Source organism: Psittacula echo (assembly GCF_963264785.1).
Source record: "Psittacula echo genome assembly, chromosome: 4".
Lineage (NCBI taxonomy): Eukaryota > Metazoa > Chordata > Aves > Psittaciformes > Psittacidae > Psittacula > Psittacula echo.
This window is the reverse complement of record NC_137738.1, coordinates 88,909,333-88,927,002: the sequence shown is the minus strand read 5'-3', so window position 1 is coordinate 88,927,002 and position 17,670 is coordinate 88,909,333. Positions and strand designations below refer to the sequence as shown.

At 37.6% G+C, this 17,670-nt stretch overlaps 1 protein-coding gene across 1 annotated transcript in view; it reads right to left on the bottom strand.

Annotated features, from left to right (window-relative positions):
• Nucleotides 1–4,293: 4,293 nt before the first annotated feature.
• TPO (thyroid peroxidase) overlaps nucleotides 4,294–17,670 on the bottom strand; it is a gene marked incomplete at its 5' end in the record, with an annotated part of 42,812 nt that continues 29,435 nt past the window's right edge. The window contains 6 exons of the mRNA XM_080615927.1: nucleotides 4,294–4,743; nucleotides 7,822–7,992; nucleotides 8,506–8,714; nucleotides 12,493–12,730; nucleotides 14,273–14,443; nucleotides 14,961–15,219. Of these exons, the coding sequence (XP_080472053.1) occupies nucleotides 4,583–4,743; nucleotides 7,822–7,992; nucleotides 8,506–8,714; nucleotides 12,493–12,730; nucleotides 14,273–14,443; nucleotides 14,961–15,219 (1,209 nt within the window). The 3' untranslated portion in view covers nucleotides 4,294–4,582. The remainder of the gene's footprint in view (nucleotides 4,744–7,821; nucleotides 7,993–8,505; nucleotides 8,715–12,492; nucleotides 12,731–14,272; nucleotides 14,444–14,960; nucleotides 15,220–17,670) is intronic.

Here is a 17,670-nt window from a genome sequence, read left to right as displayed (position 1 = left end):
CTGGTAAACCTGTTCCAATGCTTGACCACATTCACAGTAAAACATTATTTGTTTGTTTGGGGTTTTTGTCATTTTTAGTTGGTGCCCCTTGACTCTTTTCCTGTCAGTGGGCACTACTGAGAAGGCTCTGTCTGCATTTTAATTCCCTTTCAGCAGGTGTTTATACATATTGGCAAGACCCTCCACAAGCCTTCTGTTCTTCAGGCTGAACAGTCCCAGCTCTCTGAAGGACTGCTCATATGAAAGAAGCTCTAGCCCCTTCACTGTTTTCATTGCTCTTCACACAGCTCAAATTAGTAATTCTGCACCTTTCTTGTCCTGGAATACTCAGAATTGAAGACAGCATGCACCAGTCTGCTGTGCCTCACCAGTGTTGATCACCTCTCTTGACCATTAGGAAGGCCATGCTCTTCTTAATGCTGCCTAGGATGCTTTTGGCCTTGTTAGCTTCAAGGGAGCATTGCTTGCTTTTGTCCAACTTAGTGTCCATCAACAGATCTGTTTCTGACAAGCTGCTTTCCGGATACTCATCTCCCAGTATTCGTGAGTGCCTGGGGTTGTTCCTCCCCAGGTGCAAGATTTTGCACCTCTCTTGAACTTTATGAAGTTCCTGTCTACTCAATTCTCCAGACTGTTGTTATCCTCCCAAGTGGAAGCACTTTTGTCTCGCACACCAACCACCCCTCCCAGTTTTGTATCACGTGTCAACTCCTGAGGATTTACTTTGCCCCATCCTCCATGTCATTAACAAAGAAGCTAAATAGAATTGTCCTCAGCATCACTGCTTGGATACATCACCAGTGACTTGCCTCCAACTGGACTTTGTGCCACTGTGCCAGTCCATTGTGCCCAGCTGCTAAGCCAGTTTTCAATCCACCTACTCTCTGCTCCTCTGACACATACATCAATGGTTTGTCTATGAGGAACTTATAGGAGACAGTGTCAAAAACCTTACCAAAGTCTAGGTAGACCATATCCACTTCACTTCCCTCATCTAGCAGGCTCAGAGCATGGTAACCTGTGGAACAAAGTCTAATAGGAGATCAGGAGCTAGCAGCATATCCAGGGGATCAATAGTGGGCCCAGTTCTGTTTAACATCTTAACACTCTGGATGATGGGGCAGAGTTTGCAGATGACACAAAACTGAGGGAAATGGCTGATATGCCAGAATGGTCAAGCTGCCATCCAGAGGGACCTCAAAAGGCTGAAGAAATGGTCTGACAGGCACTTCATAAAGTTCAGCAAGGGGAAGTGTAAACTCCTGCATTCCGGGAGAAAAAACCCCACCCATCCATATATGCTAGTGGATGACTAACTGGAAAGCAGCTTGTCAGAAAACAACCTGTAGGCCCTTGTGGACACCAAGCTGAACACGAGCCACCTTGATGAAAAGACAGCTAATGCTATGTTAGGATTCGTTAAGCAAAATATTGCCAGCAGGTTGGGAAACGTCATCCTTCCCCTCTACTCAGCACTGGTGAGGCACCATCTGGAGTCCTGTATGCAGTTCTAGGCTCCTCAGTGCAAGAGAGACATGGGTATACTGGAGGGAGTCCAGCGAAGGGCTGTGAAGAGTGCATCTGTCCTATGAGGTAAGGCTGAAAGAGCTGGTACTGGTTAGCCTTGAGAAGAGAAGGTTCAGGGGCAACCGTATAAGTGTGCTTAAATGCCTGAAGGAATGGTGATTAGAGAATGGAGCCGGTGCCCTGTGGCAGGACAAGACATAATGGGAACAATATGATATACAGAAGGTGTCATATGAACATCAGGAAACATTTGTTACTGAGAGGTGACTGAGCATTGGGCTTTGTCCAAAGAGGTTGTGGAGTCCCCATCCTTGGAGATATTCTAAAGCTGTCTGGATGTGGTCCTGGTCAACTGGCTTTAGATGGCCCTGCTTGAGGAGGAATTGGGCAAGATGACCTCCAGACGTCCTTTCAAAACTCAACAGTTCTGTGATTCTTCCATTCGTATGTATCAGGTAGCACAGGGCACCTTTCATAGGTATCTTCTTAATCACCTGTGTCAGGAAGCTGTCAGTGCTTTCCAGAAATCTCCTAGATTACTTGTGCCTTGCTGTGTTGTCCTTCCAGGTTAAAGTGTGGCTAAAGTTCCCCATGAGGACCAGGGTCTGTGAATTTGAGGGTTCTTCCAGTTGTTTGAAGTAGGCCTCATATACTTCTTGCTCCTGAGAAGGAAGTCCATAGCACACACTCTCTACTACAGCAGCCATGTTGCTGTGCTCACTGATCTTGACCTGTAACTTCTCCACTGACTCGTGGCCCATCTCAAAGCAGAACTCCACATAATCCTTCTGCTCTCTCACAAAAAGTGTAACATGCTCCACCCTGCCTTTTTCCCACCCGATCCTTCAGCTGTGTGAGCTATTCCACCACGTTTCTGTGATCCCAGTGAGGTCATAGGCTCATAGCTGCACATGGATTTCTCATTCCTCATCCTTTTTTCCTAAGAATGCATACCTGGGTAAGAGTTCACATACTGATAACACTGAAACTTGGGCTTAGCATTAATCCTTCAGTACGTATGCCTCAGGCACCACTTTTTTAGAAGATTTTGTCTTCAAACATTGCCTCTCACACATGGTATTTAGGTAGGAGCTCCTAGTAAGGAGGTAAAGCGGTAATGATGTACAGAATAGCTGCAATTGCGTTCTTGAATTTAAGAAGAGGGTGATGTCTTTTAAAAGTTTGTCAATATAAATTCTAACTAATAGTAATGGCTGACACTTTGCAGAAACTTAAAGAGTTGTTAGTCAATTTCAAATTGACCAACCAGTTTAAAATGCCATTGTGACACAGATACTGTAAGGGAAGTCTCACTATTTCTGTAAAAAAATGCAAGGGAGACCAAGGCAACGACTTGCCAAATTTTGACAGTCATTTGTCAATAGGCATTTCTTTCCATAGCTTTAAGCTGTAAGAGGAAGCAATACCAGAAACTATTATGACTGACTTTAGACACCCCATAACCCAAATCTTAGTGTAGCATGCAAGGATGGGCCCATGGAGATGACAAACTCTTCTAGCAACTGAGGTCTAAAGGAAGGTGTTAAACTTATATGCCAGACATTCAGCTGTGGCCCAGGTGGCTGCACCTGCACCCATTCTCTTGAGTTAACAGAAATCCAGTGAAGCTCTGAAAAGCACATTTGCCTTGGTCCGTGATAATGATCACTTACAGCACTGACTGTAAGCATTTTCTGTTTCATCCTTTAAAATATAAAATTGACTTTATATTTGGAGCTGCCTTACGTTCATGCCAGTGCAGTGTCTTCATGTAATCTGCCTTTGTTGTGATCAACAGCAGTGAACTAATCTGTTCAAATTAACCTGAAGGCAGGTTTTTGTCTCTGGATTTAGAGTGGTAAATAAAAGAAACCATGATTGAATGGGTAAAGGAATAAACAGTAAATAAGAATAAGAAACACCTACAAAGAAGGTGGTTTGTTTGGGTTTTTTTTCTATTTTCTGATATGTTAAAAGATGAAACTCTGAATCACTAGCACCATTCCTTTTTAATTTTATCCCAGAAAGAGTTGACCCTGAGGATTTGCATGTGCTATAGCAAGAGAAAGCTGGGTCCTTCTGGAGACATTCACTCCTGGGAAGGTACTTTTGATGATGTGCCTGCCTAAAGTGCAGCTGTATTAATGCAATCTCCCACTGTCTTTCACTCTTGGGCCTTTGGTGATCTCACAAGAACTCATTTAAGGCTTCATTTGAGGGATGAGGTGTTGTGTGAGTGATATGATCATGTGGTACTGAACCACAACTGGAAAACTGACTGGATGTATATCATATTCTTGAAGACGTTTGTCTGTTTACAAGGCTATTATTTTCTTTTTTTCTGGAGAATTATCCTCCTGTGTTTTCTTTGTGCAATTAATAACAAAGGGCAGCGTAATCCCACATGTCATAACCAAGGTATTTGAAACAGGAAACAAGAAATGTGCCATCAGTGAGATTCAGCTCAATATGTAAGATTTGAGCACTCTAAACTCTCTGTGCTTCCCTTTAGGCACTTTGGTAGAGTAGATATTCATCCACTTGAGTTTGGATTGGAGGTTTTCATGGAGCTTTTGACAGATCTAGGCACTCCTTCCCAGAACAGATACTGCTCAGCGTCAGTGGATAGCTACACTCTTACTTCCCACCTAAACCTTAAGATACAATACAGCTTTCATGCATGCTGAAAAGCTGAAAAACAAGATGTGTAATTTATGCCATCTCTAAAAGGATTAACAGTTTTGGAATGTAGTAGGCAGAACTTAATTAAAATTTAGATGCTGAGTTTAGATACTAACTAGGACAAACTGAGAAAGATTTGACCCTCTCTTCATATGCGTTATAAGGACATACTTAGTAGTTTATATATGGTAGGAATGGAAAATGAAAAGCTTACTTCTGTGTCTATTATTTATTCAGTACCTTCATTTACTTTACAGAATCTGACTGTATCTTTATGCCCATGACTGTGTAGTTTTTTACATGTGTTAACGACTCTTCAACAAATCTCAATTTTATAATTTTTACAGCATTATAAAACAGAACAGAAAAAGTTTTAATGGACAGTAGGTTCACAAGCATTACCAATGCATGTTCTTCCATCTTCTGCCAGCTTGTAATGATCAGTATGGAGACACTTATAGCTGCCTCTAGTGTTAATGCATTTAGCAGAAGGAGAGCATGGTGGACTAATTTTATTTTCACATTCATTGATGTCTGCAAAATGAATACACAGGGATCAATAGTCATTACAAATTACAGAGAGGGATTACCATCTTATCATACACACCTTGTACAGAAATGAAATATATTGTATGCCTTCAATGACACAGAGATACTGACAAAAAGAACCTCATTTTTACTGTTCAAAGTACAAAGTGAGGGGTTGTTCGAGGGGTGTAGGGCTTGTTTGGGGGTTTATTTGTGAAGGTTTGTCTTTTTTTATTTGTTTATTTGGTTGGTTGGGTTTTTTTGGTTTTGTTTTATTTTTTTTTTTAAGCTCTAAAATATGAAAAAGGAAGATGTTGTTTTTGTAATCCACCAAAAGCTACAAAGAGCAATTAGCAGAGTTTTCAAAAATGCACACTGTAAGACTGAGAACACTTCTTTCATGTGTTTATATCCTAAGACTTTGAGTTCCTCTATAAGCTTTCCCTATACTGTGCTCTACAGAGATACTGAAAATAGTAACACTGACACAGCTTTATATACTTCTGGGCACGATTCTGAGGACCGAGGATTCAGATTAGCTTTGGTTACAAAATTTATAACAGTAATTTGTGATATCACTGTAAAGACAGTTATTTCTAGATGCTATATAAGAAGTTCTGTGAAATGACAATATCCTGACAAAATGTTGAGCAGATTATCCATTGGAAAATGTACATAAACGTATTGTTCCTGAGGCCACTCAAAACCTTTCATTCTCACATTTTGATTATGTGATTAAATGGGAGACATTGTGGAGTGCAGGAGTGAAAGTATTCAGTGAAGGAAAGAACTGAGTCTTTTCCATATTTCTGCATCTTTCTTCTTTTTGTGTAATATTTATTTGCAGAACTGGATTCAGTTGCCTAAATATAAGCGTTCAGTGCTGTTTTAGATATTTTCCCATTGGTTGTATACAATATTTTCCAGCTTGTTTAGTGTCTCTGACCCATGTTCCTGGAAGCACTGCAAGCCCATTTGTGGGCAACAAACTGAGCTTTCAGTGTCCTCTAGTTTTGCTTATAGTCCTTTCTTTTCTTTCCCTTCTACAATGTTTGATCTACTGCTTCAGGCAAAGCAGCTCTTTTTGATCAGTATCAGAAACAGACTCTGTAGGAACGATTTTATGACTTAGCGTTGTCACACAGACCACCTAGGGAATTCTATCACTGGAAATAGGAATAGTCTGATCCTCTCTTAAATTTTAATACAAAGCAGCATCTGCATCCAAAGCTAGCTATCAGCTAGACAGTCAAAAGATTAAACATTTAAGGAAAAATCTTAAACTTCAGAATACTTAACAAACACTAACTCTAATAACACCTCTCTAAAGCAGGAAAAGAAGTTGTTCTGAATGAAGATTCCTGAATAAGTATTACTCCCTTCAAGACTGCATTTTGGGTTAATTCCCATTGGCTTCATCATCATCTGGGAAGGACAACCTGCACAGGCTCTGCCTGCACTGTAATTCAAATATGCTATTTCAGCTTTTGTAGATCCATAGTCGTGCGGTTAACTAGCTAACTTTTTTTCTATCACTAAATAGTGCATGTCAGATCTTATCAGCCTACCTTACAACTCAAAGAGAGCAGTGCTTGATTAAAGCAAAATAAACAGAGCTATCTATCAAGAGTAAGATAACAATATAAACAAGGTAGCATAGTCTAGCTCTGAATGACTTCTTGAATCAATAGAAATTATTTCTGTCAAAGCCAAAGTTAGTAAGCAGAAATTAACAGCTCTCAGATTCCTATGCTTTAGCCAGCAGGCCACTCTGTCTTTTCCAGAGCAGCATATAATTTTGACACCATCTGCAAAAATGCCAAGCTCTATTCTCCTTATTATATTGCTTGATTTATTCCTAATTTGCTGAACATTTAAAAGAATGGGAACACATTGCACAGACATGCATGGAACAAAGTGCTTTCTGCTGTAAAACTCAAGTAGCATCTACATAAGTGGGTTTTGATGGCTTTCTTTTAATAAAGGCATTGTTTATTTAATATATGCAGCAGCTTGTTTTCCTATAGCAGATATACAATCTTTTGTTTACATTACTGAACATACTAAAAGAAACTAGGACAAGGAATGATTCATTCATATAACTTATTTATTCAGTTTTCTGCCAGGGCATTAATCTATTGAAAAGATTTCATTATAATTCATTTAACAGCTTTATTTCTTTATATGGTATTTATGTGGGTGGAATTCAGTAGATAAATAGGATTTGATAAAGGAAAGAGCTGCAAATTTCATTTGATTTTTTCCATACCAGGTATACAATTAGAATGAATAGCCTTCTATTCTGCTGTCACAGAAATACTCATAAGCAGACTATTGCGGATCAGCTGCAGCACTTGCATTCAAATTAATTTACCATATTATGGCCTTTTCAGTTTTCATGTTTGCTCATGTTTTTATAAAGCTGAGAAGTTTGAGTGTGTGTGTATATATATATATATATATATATACAGACAGCGTTAAAAGCACACACATTTCAAAATGCAAACAGAAAGAATTCATCCTTCACAGCTGTGAAGAGTGAAGGCTTTGTAACAAAATATTTACAATATTCTCTTTTTTTTTCCTATAATTTTCTATTCAACAGTAAAAAGAAGGCAAAAGGAAAAGAGAAAAGAATAATTAAAATAATAGAAAAGCATTCTCTCAAAAATGTGCATGAAAGTTGAAAGACAATATATTTTTACTGATTTTCACCTGCTCGGTCCAGGATGACCACTGTTTGTCTTGTTTTTATATAGTATGTAGGCTGAAGCAATATCTAATTCTGATTTACTACCTTTTTTTCCAACTGGTTGCTAAAAGACTAAATTTTTCTTTCTTAGGTAATTTTTAGTGACATTTTCCTATCATCATCTTGATTGCTGAATCAGGATGAGTAGAGACTGAGATAGCAATTCTGGAGCAAGGGGAGCTTCAGATTATCATGTTATTGTACCTATAAAACCTGAAAGTTGGCTACAAGAGGGAGGGAGTTGACTACAATGAGGGAGTTCACTTCTGATGAGCTATGCTGTACTTAGCTTTTAGAAAATTCAAAACCAACAGAAAAAAAAAAATAGATACCTATACAAACAGGAGCCTCAAAGTTCCATCCTTTACTTGTGCAGGTTAATTGCTCTTCTCCTTGTAATTGAAATCCATATTGACATGAATAAGTCACTGTAGATTTTCCAGTTTCTGAACAGTATACAAAGTCACCGTTTTCTACACTCTTTGGTGTTCCACATATTTCCTCTACAAATAAAAAGACTGTATTACAAACCTCAAAATAATTATCACTTTACCCTCGCAATGACAGTTGACGTTATTCTTCATTATTGCTACAAATTAATTTCAATTAAATTACTTATATGTTTTAAGATGATCAAGAATGTAATTGCTCATTTCTGGACAATAATTTATACAGTAATTATAATTTATAAGGAATATCTCAGGTTTGGCTTATAAGCTTTGTAAAATTAACATTACCTTCTAACAGCATGTTGTGCACGTATTTTCTTTCATGTAAGAACTCAGTTGCCATAATGTCTCACAATCCATTCATGTTATCAGAATGAAGTTGAAAAACACTATATTTATTACAGAAGAAGCTGAGAAAGGAGAAGAGAAAGACCTAGATCTCGTTTTTAAGAGGTAGAAATACCAAAGATCTGCATCAGACCAGTGATTCAAGACCTGCCAAAACCAAGGTCAGTTGTCTAATTACTCTCCTCTCCCATCAGAAAAGATCTGTAACTACCATTTTACCTTCCTGATAAAATTCTTTCCAAGCTTCTAAATTCATCCCAGGTATATTGGCACAATGCTTAAAATCCTGTGGAAACTTTCCAAGTTGAAAGGCATCTCCTGGCACTTCAGAAATTCCTGTATTATCACAAATCACGCGGGACAATGAGTGTTTCGTGAGTTCATGTTTTTGAGCTTCTGTGAAAACATTATCATTTTCCCACCAAAATCTGGAAGAAACATTTTGAAAATATCAAATTCAAAGAGTTGATTATTCTTACTTTCATAATACCCTAAGTAAAAAGCCAAAAAGAAGAATTACAGAAAATGTAGGTGGATAAAATAATAAAAGTAAACACCACTATCTGCAGACTTAAATACCCAGCTTGAAAAATACGAAAAGGCTAGTATGAGTCTGACCTACTGGCCAATTCAGATGATGTGTCAAAGAAGTCAGCTGGTTAAAACTATTAGTCACATTTGCAAAATTGTTTTTCATTGACGATACAGGGCCACAAAAGTTACAATCCTGAAGGAAAAATTTGGAACTGAGTGCTTTATCTTATGCACTCCAGCATTCACTGTGCAATGATAAGTTGTTTTAAGCATAAATTAAAGGAGAATTACAGGAGTAGCAATAATAGATTTCCCTATACCACAGTTTTTGAATTCTGCTTGCCATTACCAAATGGTTCAGATGAAAACAGGGATTGCTGAATACTCCTCTGTTTAATATGGAGTTCTTAATTTGCTAAAAAAGCTTTAGATATGCAGATTAATTATAGCAGAAAATTGTAAGACAGTAATTGTGTTTTTGATCATGCAAAAAAGTAAGCTAAGAGGACTGGCTGGAACAGAAAGGAGCTACTTCTTCCATGTTGTCAGATTGGGAGTGAAGTGCCAGAGCAGAAGAATGAGCTGGTGCTACTAAGGTGTATCTGTTATATTACATATAATATTTGTGTGCACACACAAATGCATATATGTTTAAAGATAAAAGGAATGGGAAAGAAAACACTGGGAGAAAAAAGAAAGAGAAGATAAACTGTATCATGACATGTCATGAATGGCAAAACAATATTTCTGGAGAATCTGATAGCATTTATGCGTTAGTACATTAAACGGTGTTAAGCACTGCTAAAATGCTAAGATAGCTCCCTGTGGTACTCAGGCCAATTAGGATTTTCCCAAATTCTAGGCAGGATTTGTGGTAACATGTCCTAGGACTATTAGCAGTACAGTATGGATGTGTTCATATTGTACAAATTGTATGTTTAACACAGGACTCGGCAGTCCATAGTACTGAGGGAATATGGTTGGAGTTTCTAGAAAGGCCTGTGGATTTTGTGTTTACTTTTTTCTGATCGGAAGCAAACAGCACTTTTGACTGTGGACTCTGTGTAAACATGGCATGTGTGAAGTGTCTTAGGTTTTTTATGAGCCATCTGATATGGTTCTATACAAATGAGAAGTCTGATAGTCATGCTTGTGTTCTGGGCAATGTGAAGGCTTCTGGTGTGCCCTGGAGGGGCTTTTCAGGTCAAAATGGACCCTACTGCCAAGAGGAGTGTACCAGTTACGTAAGGCAAGTGGATGGGGAATTTTGAAAAACTGTAGGCAAATGGTTACCTACAGCAGGACAATCTGGGGAGAAACCTGTCCCATTTTGCTTACACTGGAAGGAGAGGAAATCTACAGAACCAGGGATGGAGTGAATGTCCCACACCTTGGCAGGAATTTGGCAAGAAATGCAGGAGAGATGGAAGGGCTGAAGAGAGGTAAAAAAGAAAGATGTCTTCCTGCTATCCCTCACTTGCACATGGTCTCCAGACTTCTCAGAGCATCCTGAAACCTCACTGACTGTTCCCAGACCCTTTCCCATAACCAAAGCCATTAAAAACTTGGCTCCACTCAGCTCTCCTACACCCGTCATTTCCCCTTTCATGTACATTAAAACCTATTCTACTTTCATCACAAAATTCAGTTTTATATACACTGCTGAGAAGTCTTACGCAGAAAATTATTTTTAATCTACCCATCAGATAGGTCTTTACTCTAGCAAAGGTTGTTCTGATTGATCTGTATCAGGTAAATTTTACAGTGTTACAGTAAAAAAATGAAAGAGAAAAAAAAGATGATCAAGCTTCCCTATTCTGAAGTGACAAAGTTCCAGAATTTTTGCCCAACTATTGTAAATCCTGAGGTCACAAAATGATTCAAAGTAGAAAGAGATAGAAAATCAAGACTGATGGAACAGAAACAATTTGTTCCAGGTAATTTGGCTGATCTTAAGATGGTGTCTGAGCTTAGTATATTGGAAAAAGAAATCCCTTCATGTTCTGTCAGGTTACTGACAAAAGATTTTGAGTCTATCAGAATGGAGTTCAGTCAGTCAAAAATCCACTTAGTCCTGATTTCTAGACTTAAACAAGTACATTAGAAGAGATGTTTTGAAATCTCTACTTAACGGACATGTCAGTTAACGTATCTAGTAAGCTTGTAGACTTATTGGTGCAGATGTAGATAATACTGTATCAGACAAGGCACTGCAATGAATGCCAGACTTTTCCATTCTTGAACCTACTGTGTGACAACTATAACATGTTGTTCCACACTTCTAACTTCTCTTGGTTGCTTTAGTATTAATTACAGAATACCACTTTACATTTAATTTAGGTGACACAAACTTTATGGCAGAAACTTGGGGAATTATTATATTACTAGACTTCTCTTTTTCTCAATTTGGAGATAATGGATTAAATTATACTTGTTTAATTAATGCTAGTTGTATTATAAGACACTGAATAATAAGTAGTGTCATAAGTCACAGAATAATGGAAGTAAAGCTTGGAAGGATCTTGAATAGTAAAGGCACAGAATAATGGAAGTAAGGCTTGGAAGGATCTTGGTAGATTATCCTTCCCCAGATAGGGTCAAATATGCCGAGTATACAATTCAGAGGACTTTCAACTGCATTTTTAACACAGCTGAGTGGAAAGTTTGTTGCCTATACAGTTTATGCTAATAAGATACCACCTTTATGATTAACATCTCTTTTTCCTGTGAGCTAATTAATTAACATTTTTTAAAGTTCAGATTTAAATTCTGCCTCGGATGCTTATTTACGTAATGGTTTCTTTCCACAATAGTGACTTATGAAAGGAGCTTAAAGGTGAGCGTGAGGACTAGATGTACTTAAAACACCACTGATAGCATGGTGAGAGCAGTTTAAAATTAGTCTTCTCCTGAGATTCAAAATTACTGCACAAGTACATGCTGGAAATGAAAAAAAGCTGGTTTTATAATTGCTTCAGGAGCAGCAGCAAGATATAAACTGCATCTTGCACCCTTTTGTGACTGAAGTTGCATTTCTCCTTCCTTCCTGGTGTGGAGTGTTGTACTGGCACAGGATCCTGGTGGTGGTAGTGCAGGATTACGTGAAAGGACATCCTATGCTGTGTCCAATGAGGCAATTCTGGGAGCACTCTGCAGTCCCAGTTCACATAAGAACAGGTACATGGTGTTTTTATTATTCCCTCTAGGATGCCTGAATTACAGCTCTTTGCCTATCCTCTCTGACTTTGCTCTGGTTGCCATGGAAAATGTCTAGGTTCTTCCAATTCCTGAGTCCAGTGTAGGCCTCAGGGACTGGATAGTTAAAGGCTGCACAGTAGTATATCCATTCACACAGAAGCTAGCTGCCCCTGCCACAATTAATTGCTGGTGGCAACTTGCATTTCCACTTGGAGTGCAAAGTTGGACACCTTAGTACTGTAGAAAAAATCTCCATGTCATCTGCAGTTGAGACTATACACAGACTGAAGAAGAATAAGCAAAAGTTCACCCAACAAAACTGAGGAGCTAAGATAAAAATGTGGAAGCAGCAGGAAATAATTTGTTTAAAGCATATTTTGTCTTACATTCTGGGAAATGTCCTCAAATATCTGTAAAATCTCTATTGCTTCTGCATTTTTTACACAAATGCTTCAACAGCATGAATGAACTCACCGGTCACCATCCCTTAGTGCTTTCATTTGTTTTCCAATTATACATGCAAACAGGGGACCAGTTCTAGCACCTGGAAGAAAGTCTTCTACAAGACCACCAAGCCAAACATCAATATTGCTAGGACTGTGGTACAATTCCATGATTTTTTCAGTGACATTTCGATTGGTTATTACTGTATTCAGGTCAGTGTGAGTTTCCAGTTTTGGTAAGCCACAGAATTCTCGCCAGTCATTATAACCTGTAAACATTTTGTGGAAAAGAAGATTACAGTTGATTGTTAAGCATGATATATGAAATTAATAAATTTATAAGCACTGGATTCTGACAACCCTAACCATAGTCATAGGCATTTATGTCTAAATATAGGACTATTATTATTGGTTAAATTGATCAGGGAAATGATGGCAGGATCTGAAACTAGAGGGTGAATTGCTGCATCATTCTTGTGAAGGTAAACAAAAGCTTTAAACAATTCTCCCATATTTAAGTAATGAAAACATGATAATAGATAACAGGAGCATGCACTATGTCTTGAGATTTCCAGAGTAGGAATACAGGAGTTAGATGAGAATGGGCAGAAAATAACCTGAACGAAGTTAGTAACTAAAGCACTCTACTAAGCTGTGTCACATTCCCGGGCACATGCCCAGCTGTCTGGAAAATAGATTTCTTTTACTTGTTTTTACATCATTGCAATTAAACTCCCCGACATTCCAACAAAACATTAACTTCTGGTCTGGGACATCAAGCCTCCATTTCTACCCTTGGATAGCCAAGAACTTTAAACTCCAAGGCAGAGTCAGACTTCATTTCTACTGTCCAGGGCCAACAACTTGTGTATTCTTAGCTGTGGAGTCATACAGGAGAAATGGAGAGGTTTGTCACCCAGAAACATAATGCCATTTGACAATCAGCCAGTCCTATCTTCACGACTAGCATGTCGAGCTCAAAGAATAGAAGAGCAGGCAGGCCATGTTTGTTTCTTAATCATGCAGAAAAGTGATCGCTCAGGCAGCAGGGCAGGGCACCTTTAAAAATAGAAAGGCCCTGATTGCCATGATGAGGGTTGCTGCTTCTGTTCTCAGAAGCACACAGAACTGGGAACTTACTGCATTTTTTTAACAGCCGTTGTAATCAAATTAAACTCAGCTCCAGCAGTCTTCCTCTAAGCTAGTACACCCATGGCCTGATGAGCTAACGATCCTTGACTGTTAGCTCAATCTTGTCCTGGGCTGACTGGACTAAATAAATTAGTGAAAAAGCCAGGCACAAATATGTAATAATACTTAAAATGAGGTGTACACCTAACTAAGCCATCTACATCACATGTACACCACATGTACACCACATACATTACATGGAGACATCTCAACACTTCCTATGGTTGGTAAAGCCAATGAGGTTGTGTCTAAGTTGTCTTGTCCCACAGAGTGGGGGCAGCCCACTGATGGCAAGTAGCTGCTGCAGGCAGAAACCCCAGTCCTCCGGAGCTGCTTCCAGCAAGAACAAGCTTTAGGTACCTACAGTGAGCACACCCAGATCCACTCACTAGTACTGTCCTTCTAGATTCCAGATTTAATGGATTATTCTAATTTCAAATGCTGGGGAAAATTTTGTTTCCATAAAAGTTAAGAATATCATCAACTTATATTTAAAAAGAGAGTGAAGTTACTTTTCTGATTACCAAAACTATTATTTAAAAGCTTAGGATTACATCCCAAATATAAACTGTTACAATTCAGTTACCAGTTGGAAGAAAATTCAAGAAAAATCAATAGACCTGGGAGTCCATGGTCACGACCACGCTGTAAATTTAATGATGATAAATCGAGTGAACCATTATTGGACAACACAAACAGTTTTTCTGTTAACTCCTCATTCAGCAGTTGGTCTTGCACCTGCAGTTTTGCTGAATGTGCTAGAAGACCCCTCAGTAAAGGATCCAAGCCTCCTTTAAACACAAAAGTAGTATAACATTACATCACATATATAAACCATTATAACTTTCTTAACACACGTGAATGCATGTATGTCTCCATGGTTTTTAAAAATTGGTCACAGAGGTTTTACATTCAAACACATGAAAAATCTCTTTCAGGTTGAAATAGAAGTAATGGTGATATGAAAAGGCTCCATTTTCTTCTTCATGTGTAAGAAAATTTGCAATCTGATAATATAATAATCCACAAAAAAAAAAAAAAAAAGTAAATATCTTCATCATCAATCATCAGTATACTGTCATTCTGCCAGACTGCTTTAATCTGGAGAGTAACTGTTGTCTGATTCAGACAACTATTTAACTCAGAATAATCATTCCAGTTCATGTTAGTACTCTGGAACCTATTCAACAATTTAAATAAATGATGTAATTAAATAAATGTTCCTATTCTTAGTTCAAGACAAGTAACTTTGAAAAAAGTTACAATATTCTGGAAAAAAAGCCACAAACATTTTAAATAAAACCATACCTTCTTTAATGAGCCTCCAAGGACTAAAGAAAACTTCATGCAAATGAAGATTTGGGAATTCTGGATCATCTAAATACTGTGCATTCAATCTCCTTACTATTGGTTGGATTGTTGCATGACCAAAACGAAAGGCAGCTGTTGAAAATACATTGGAAACTGTAGGATTCAATGTGGGATCATAACCTGCATAAGGGCCAATATACAGATTAAAAGCATCTGGACCAATGATTTTGGGAATGTAATCTCTTAAAGTAATAATCTGAAAGAAAAGAAAAAAGAAACATTTATCATACAGTGTTTTTATAGATGAATAGGAATGATTCCTGGATGCTAAATGTCTTTTTCTTCACTCATCTATGCACAAGCATTTGGCATGACTAAGAGCAGTATAAACTGGCAAACAATGTCAGTTTATTTTTGTAATAAGGATACAAATGACAGAAGAGAATCAGTGGCACAGCTCAGTATAGTGCAGCAATCAGGTCTCTGTTAGCTCTTAGCATAAATGGTAGACCAAGTGTTGCTACTTAGAATACATGGCGGTAATCCAACTCACAAGAAGTGTGCTGAGATTTAAAGCCTTGATTGAGATGATATAAATTGTAATGCCCTTTAAAATGGCAAAGAAAGCATGAATTACTATAAAGTCTTTCAAAAATGGTTGTAGATATGAAGAGATTTGATTTTAAGATACATATTTCTGATTCAGATCCTCTCTGCTAAGTATTTGAAGTGACCAGGCTTTAAAATTATGGTGCCCAAAATCCCTTGATGGACCTCTTATGCTAAACTCAAGCCAATTTACAGATTCTTCAAAAACACACTTCAAAAATGAAAATGCTGATAAACACCTTCTGTCAAAGGATTTTGTAAGGTAACAGTATTACAGTTGCATGAAAAAATCATGTGAGTAATCATGACAAAACTCAATAAACTCATGGCTGAACTCAATGAAGTGTAATGGGATGAATACAGAACATATTGAACTCAATAAAATACCTTATAGATTTGATATAGGATGCAATAAAATGTGCAGACAAATGTACTTTGAGCTTGATATGGTGCATATTGAAAAGCTAGTTGGCATAAAATGACCTTATGAAAAACTTGCATCTTTATTTTAGGCACGGCACAGAGACAAGCAAATCTCTCAAGAATTGGCTCACCTTTTTTAGAAGGCAGAGGTAAAAGCCTCTTTATGTTTTTAAATTAGGTCATGCAGTGAACAAAATATTTGAAGACAATAGGTTAGAATTCTTTTTACAGCTTCTTTAATACAGCATATGAAGAAAATAATTACTAGAAGCTCATACTAACACTATCATTTGAGAAGTTAACATTTTTCTACATTCACAAAAGTTTTGCAAGATGGGAGTTCTTTCTAGTTTTAGATTCAGAGCTAGTTTTTACAAGCAAAGACTTTAAATAGAACTAGCCATAGACACAAACATCCTGATATGACTGTAATTTTTTGTTTCATTGTAAATAAAACCCCAAGGTTCATAAAGGCCAGATTCACTGAAGGAAAGGGCAATTCAGATTTTTAATTTTACTCAGAGGCAAGATCTTCATTTCTTGTTTCCTTAGTAAGAGAAAAGAGGTTGCCGTTTTCAGAATTGAAAATCAAAGGACTAAGTGTAAAAAGGGGTCTTATGCCTGCCTCAAGTTAGGAGAGGCATCTGTTTGGTGGAATCTTCCACTGGCTAAATAAGACTCCATCAGGTAAAGGTGATTTTTAAACAATACAGACTAAGATGTTACCAATACAGCAGAATATGATACTGCCAAAAAAAAATCTGGAGTCTGGCATAGAACCACATCTAAAGAAACATCTGGTATTTGTGTAGTCTCTGAACGTACCTTGCCTGAATTTGTCTGCGTGAAGTCAAGTACAGCCTTGCTAAAAGTTCTTCTACCTGACCCGTATATAAGTTTTAAAAAGGCATAAACAGCTGACAAACATCAAAACTATTTCTGTTAAAATTCCTTTGCATGCACTCCTTGATCTGAGAGTGTGATTTGAAAGGTTTATTTACTTTAATATTTCAATACAGTGTTTCTTCAACAACTGAGATTCACCTGTTGAAACAAAGGAACATGCTTGCCTAGAAATATGTCAGTAAAATCAGAGCCAGAAAGGCAGTATATGGAAAAGAAATTAAAAACAAGTACAAATAATTGCTCTACCATTTATTCCTTACTTTGAATCTAATTATGAATATTAACTTTCAGATGTTTGCAGCAGTACAAGGGATTTATGTGTATATGATGAGCTCTGCAAGGTTCTGGGTGGACTCGACTCCTTGTGACATTTAAGAAATTATTTGTAATCCAAGCTTCTCTTAGCATATGTTCAGCACACCGCAGCATCAACTCCAAGCTCTGTAGAAGCCTCATGGAGAAATTAATTTTAATCAATAATGTCAAATTTCTACTGTCTCCTGACAGTAATTGTTTTAGTGGTATAATTCCATGAAAATGATGATAAATGTGTGCTGTCTTTTAAACAGAAACCTACATGCTTAATGTTTAAATTACTTTAGTAGTATGTATGACCAGAGAGTAACAGAGTGATTAAGATTTAAATGATATTCAGGTAGTCATATCAGAGAAAATAAAAATCAGATTTCCTGGCAATTTATCCGATTACTTGTTAAGTACCCAGGCAGGGACAGAATCTGAGTGATTACCAAGACTGTCAAAAAAGGTT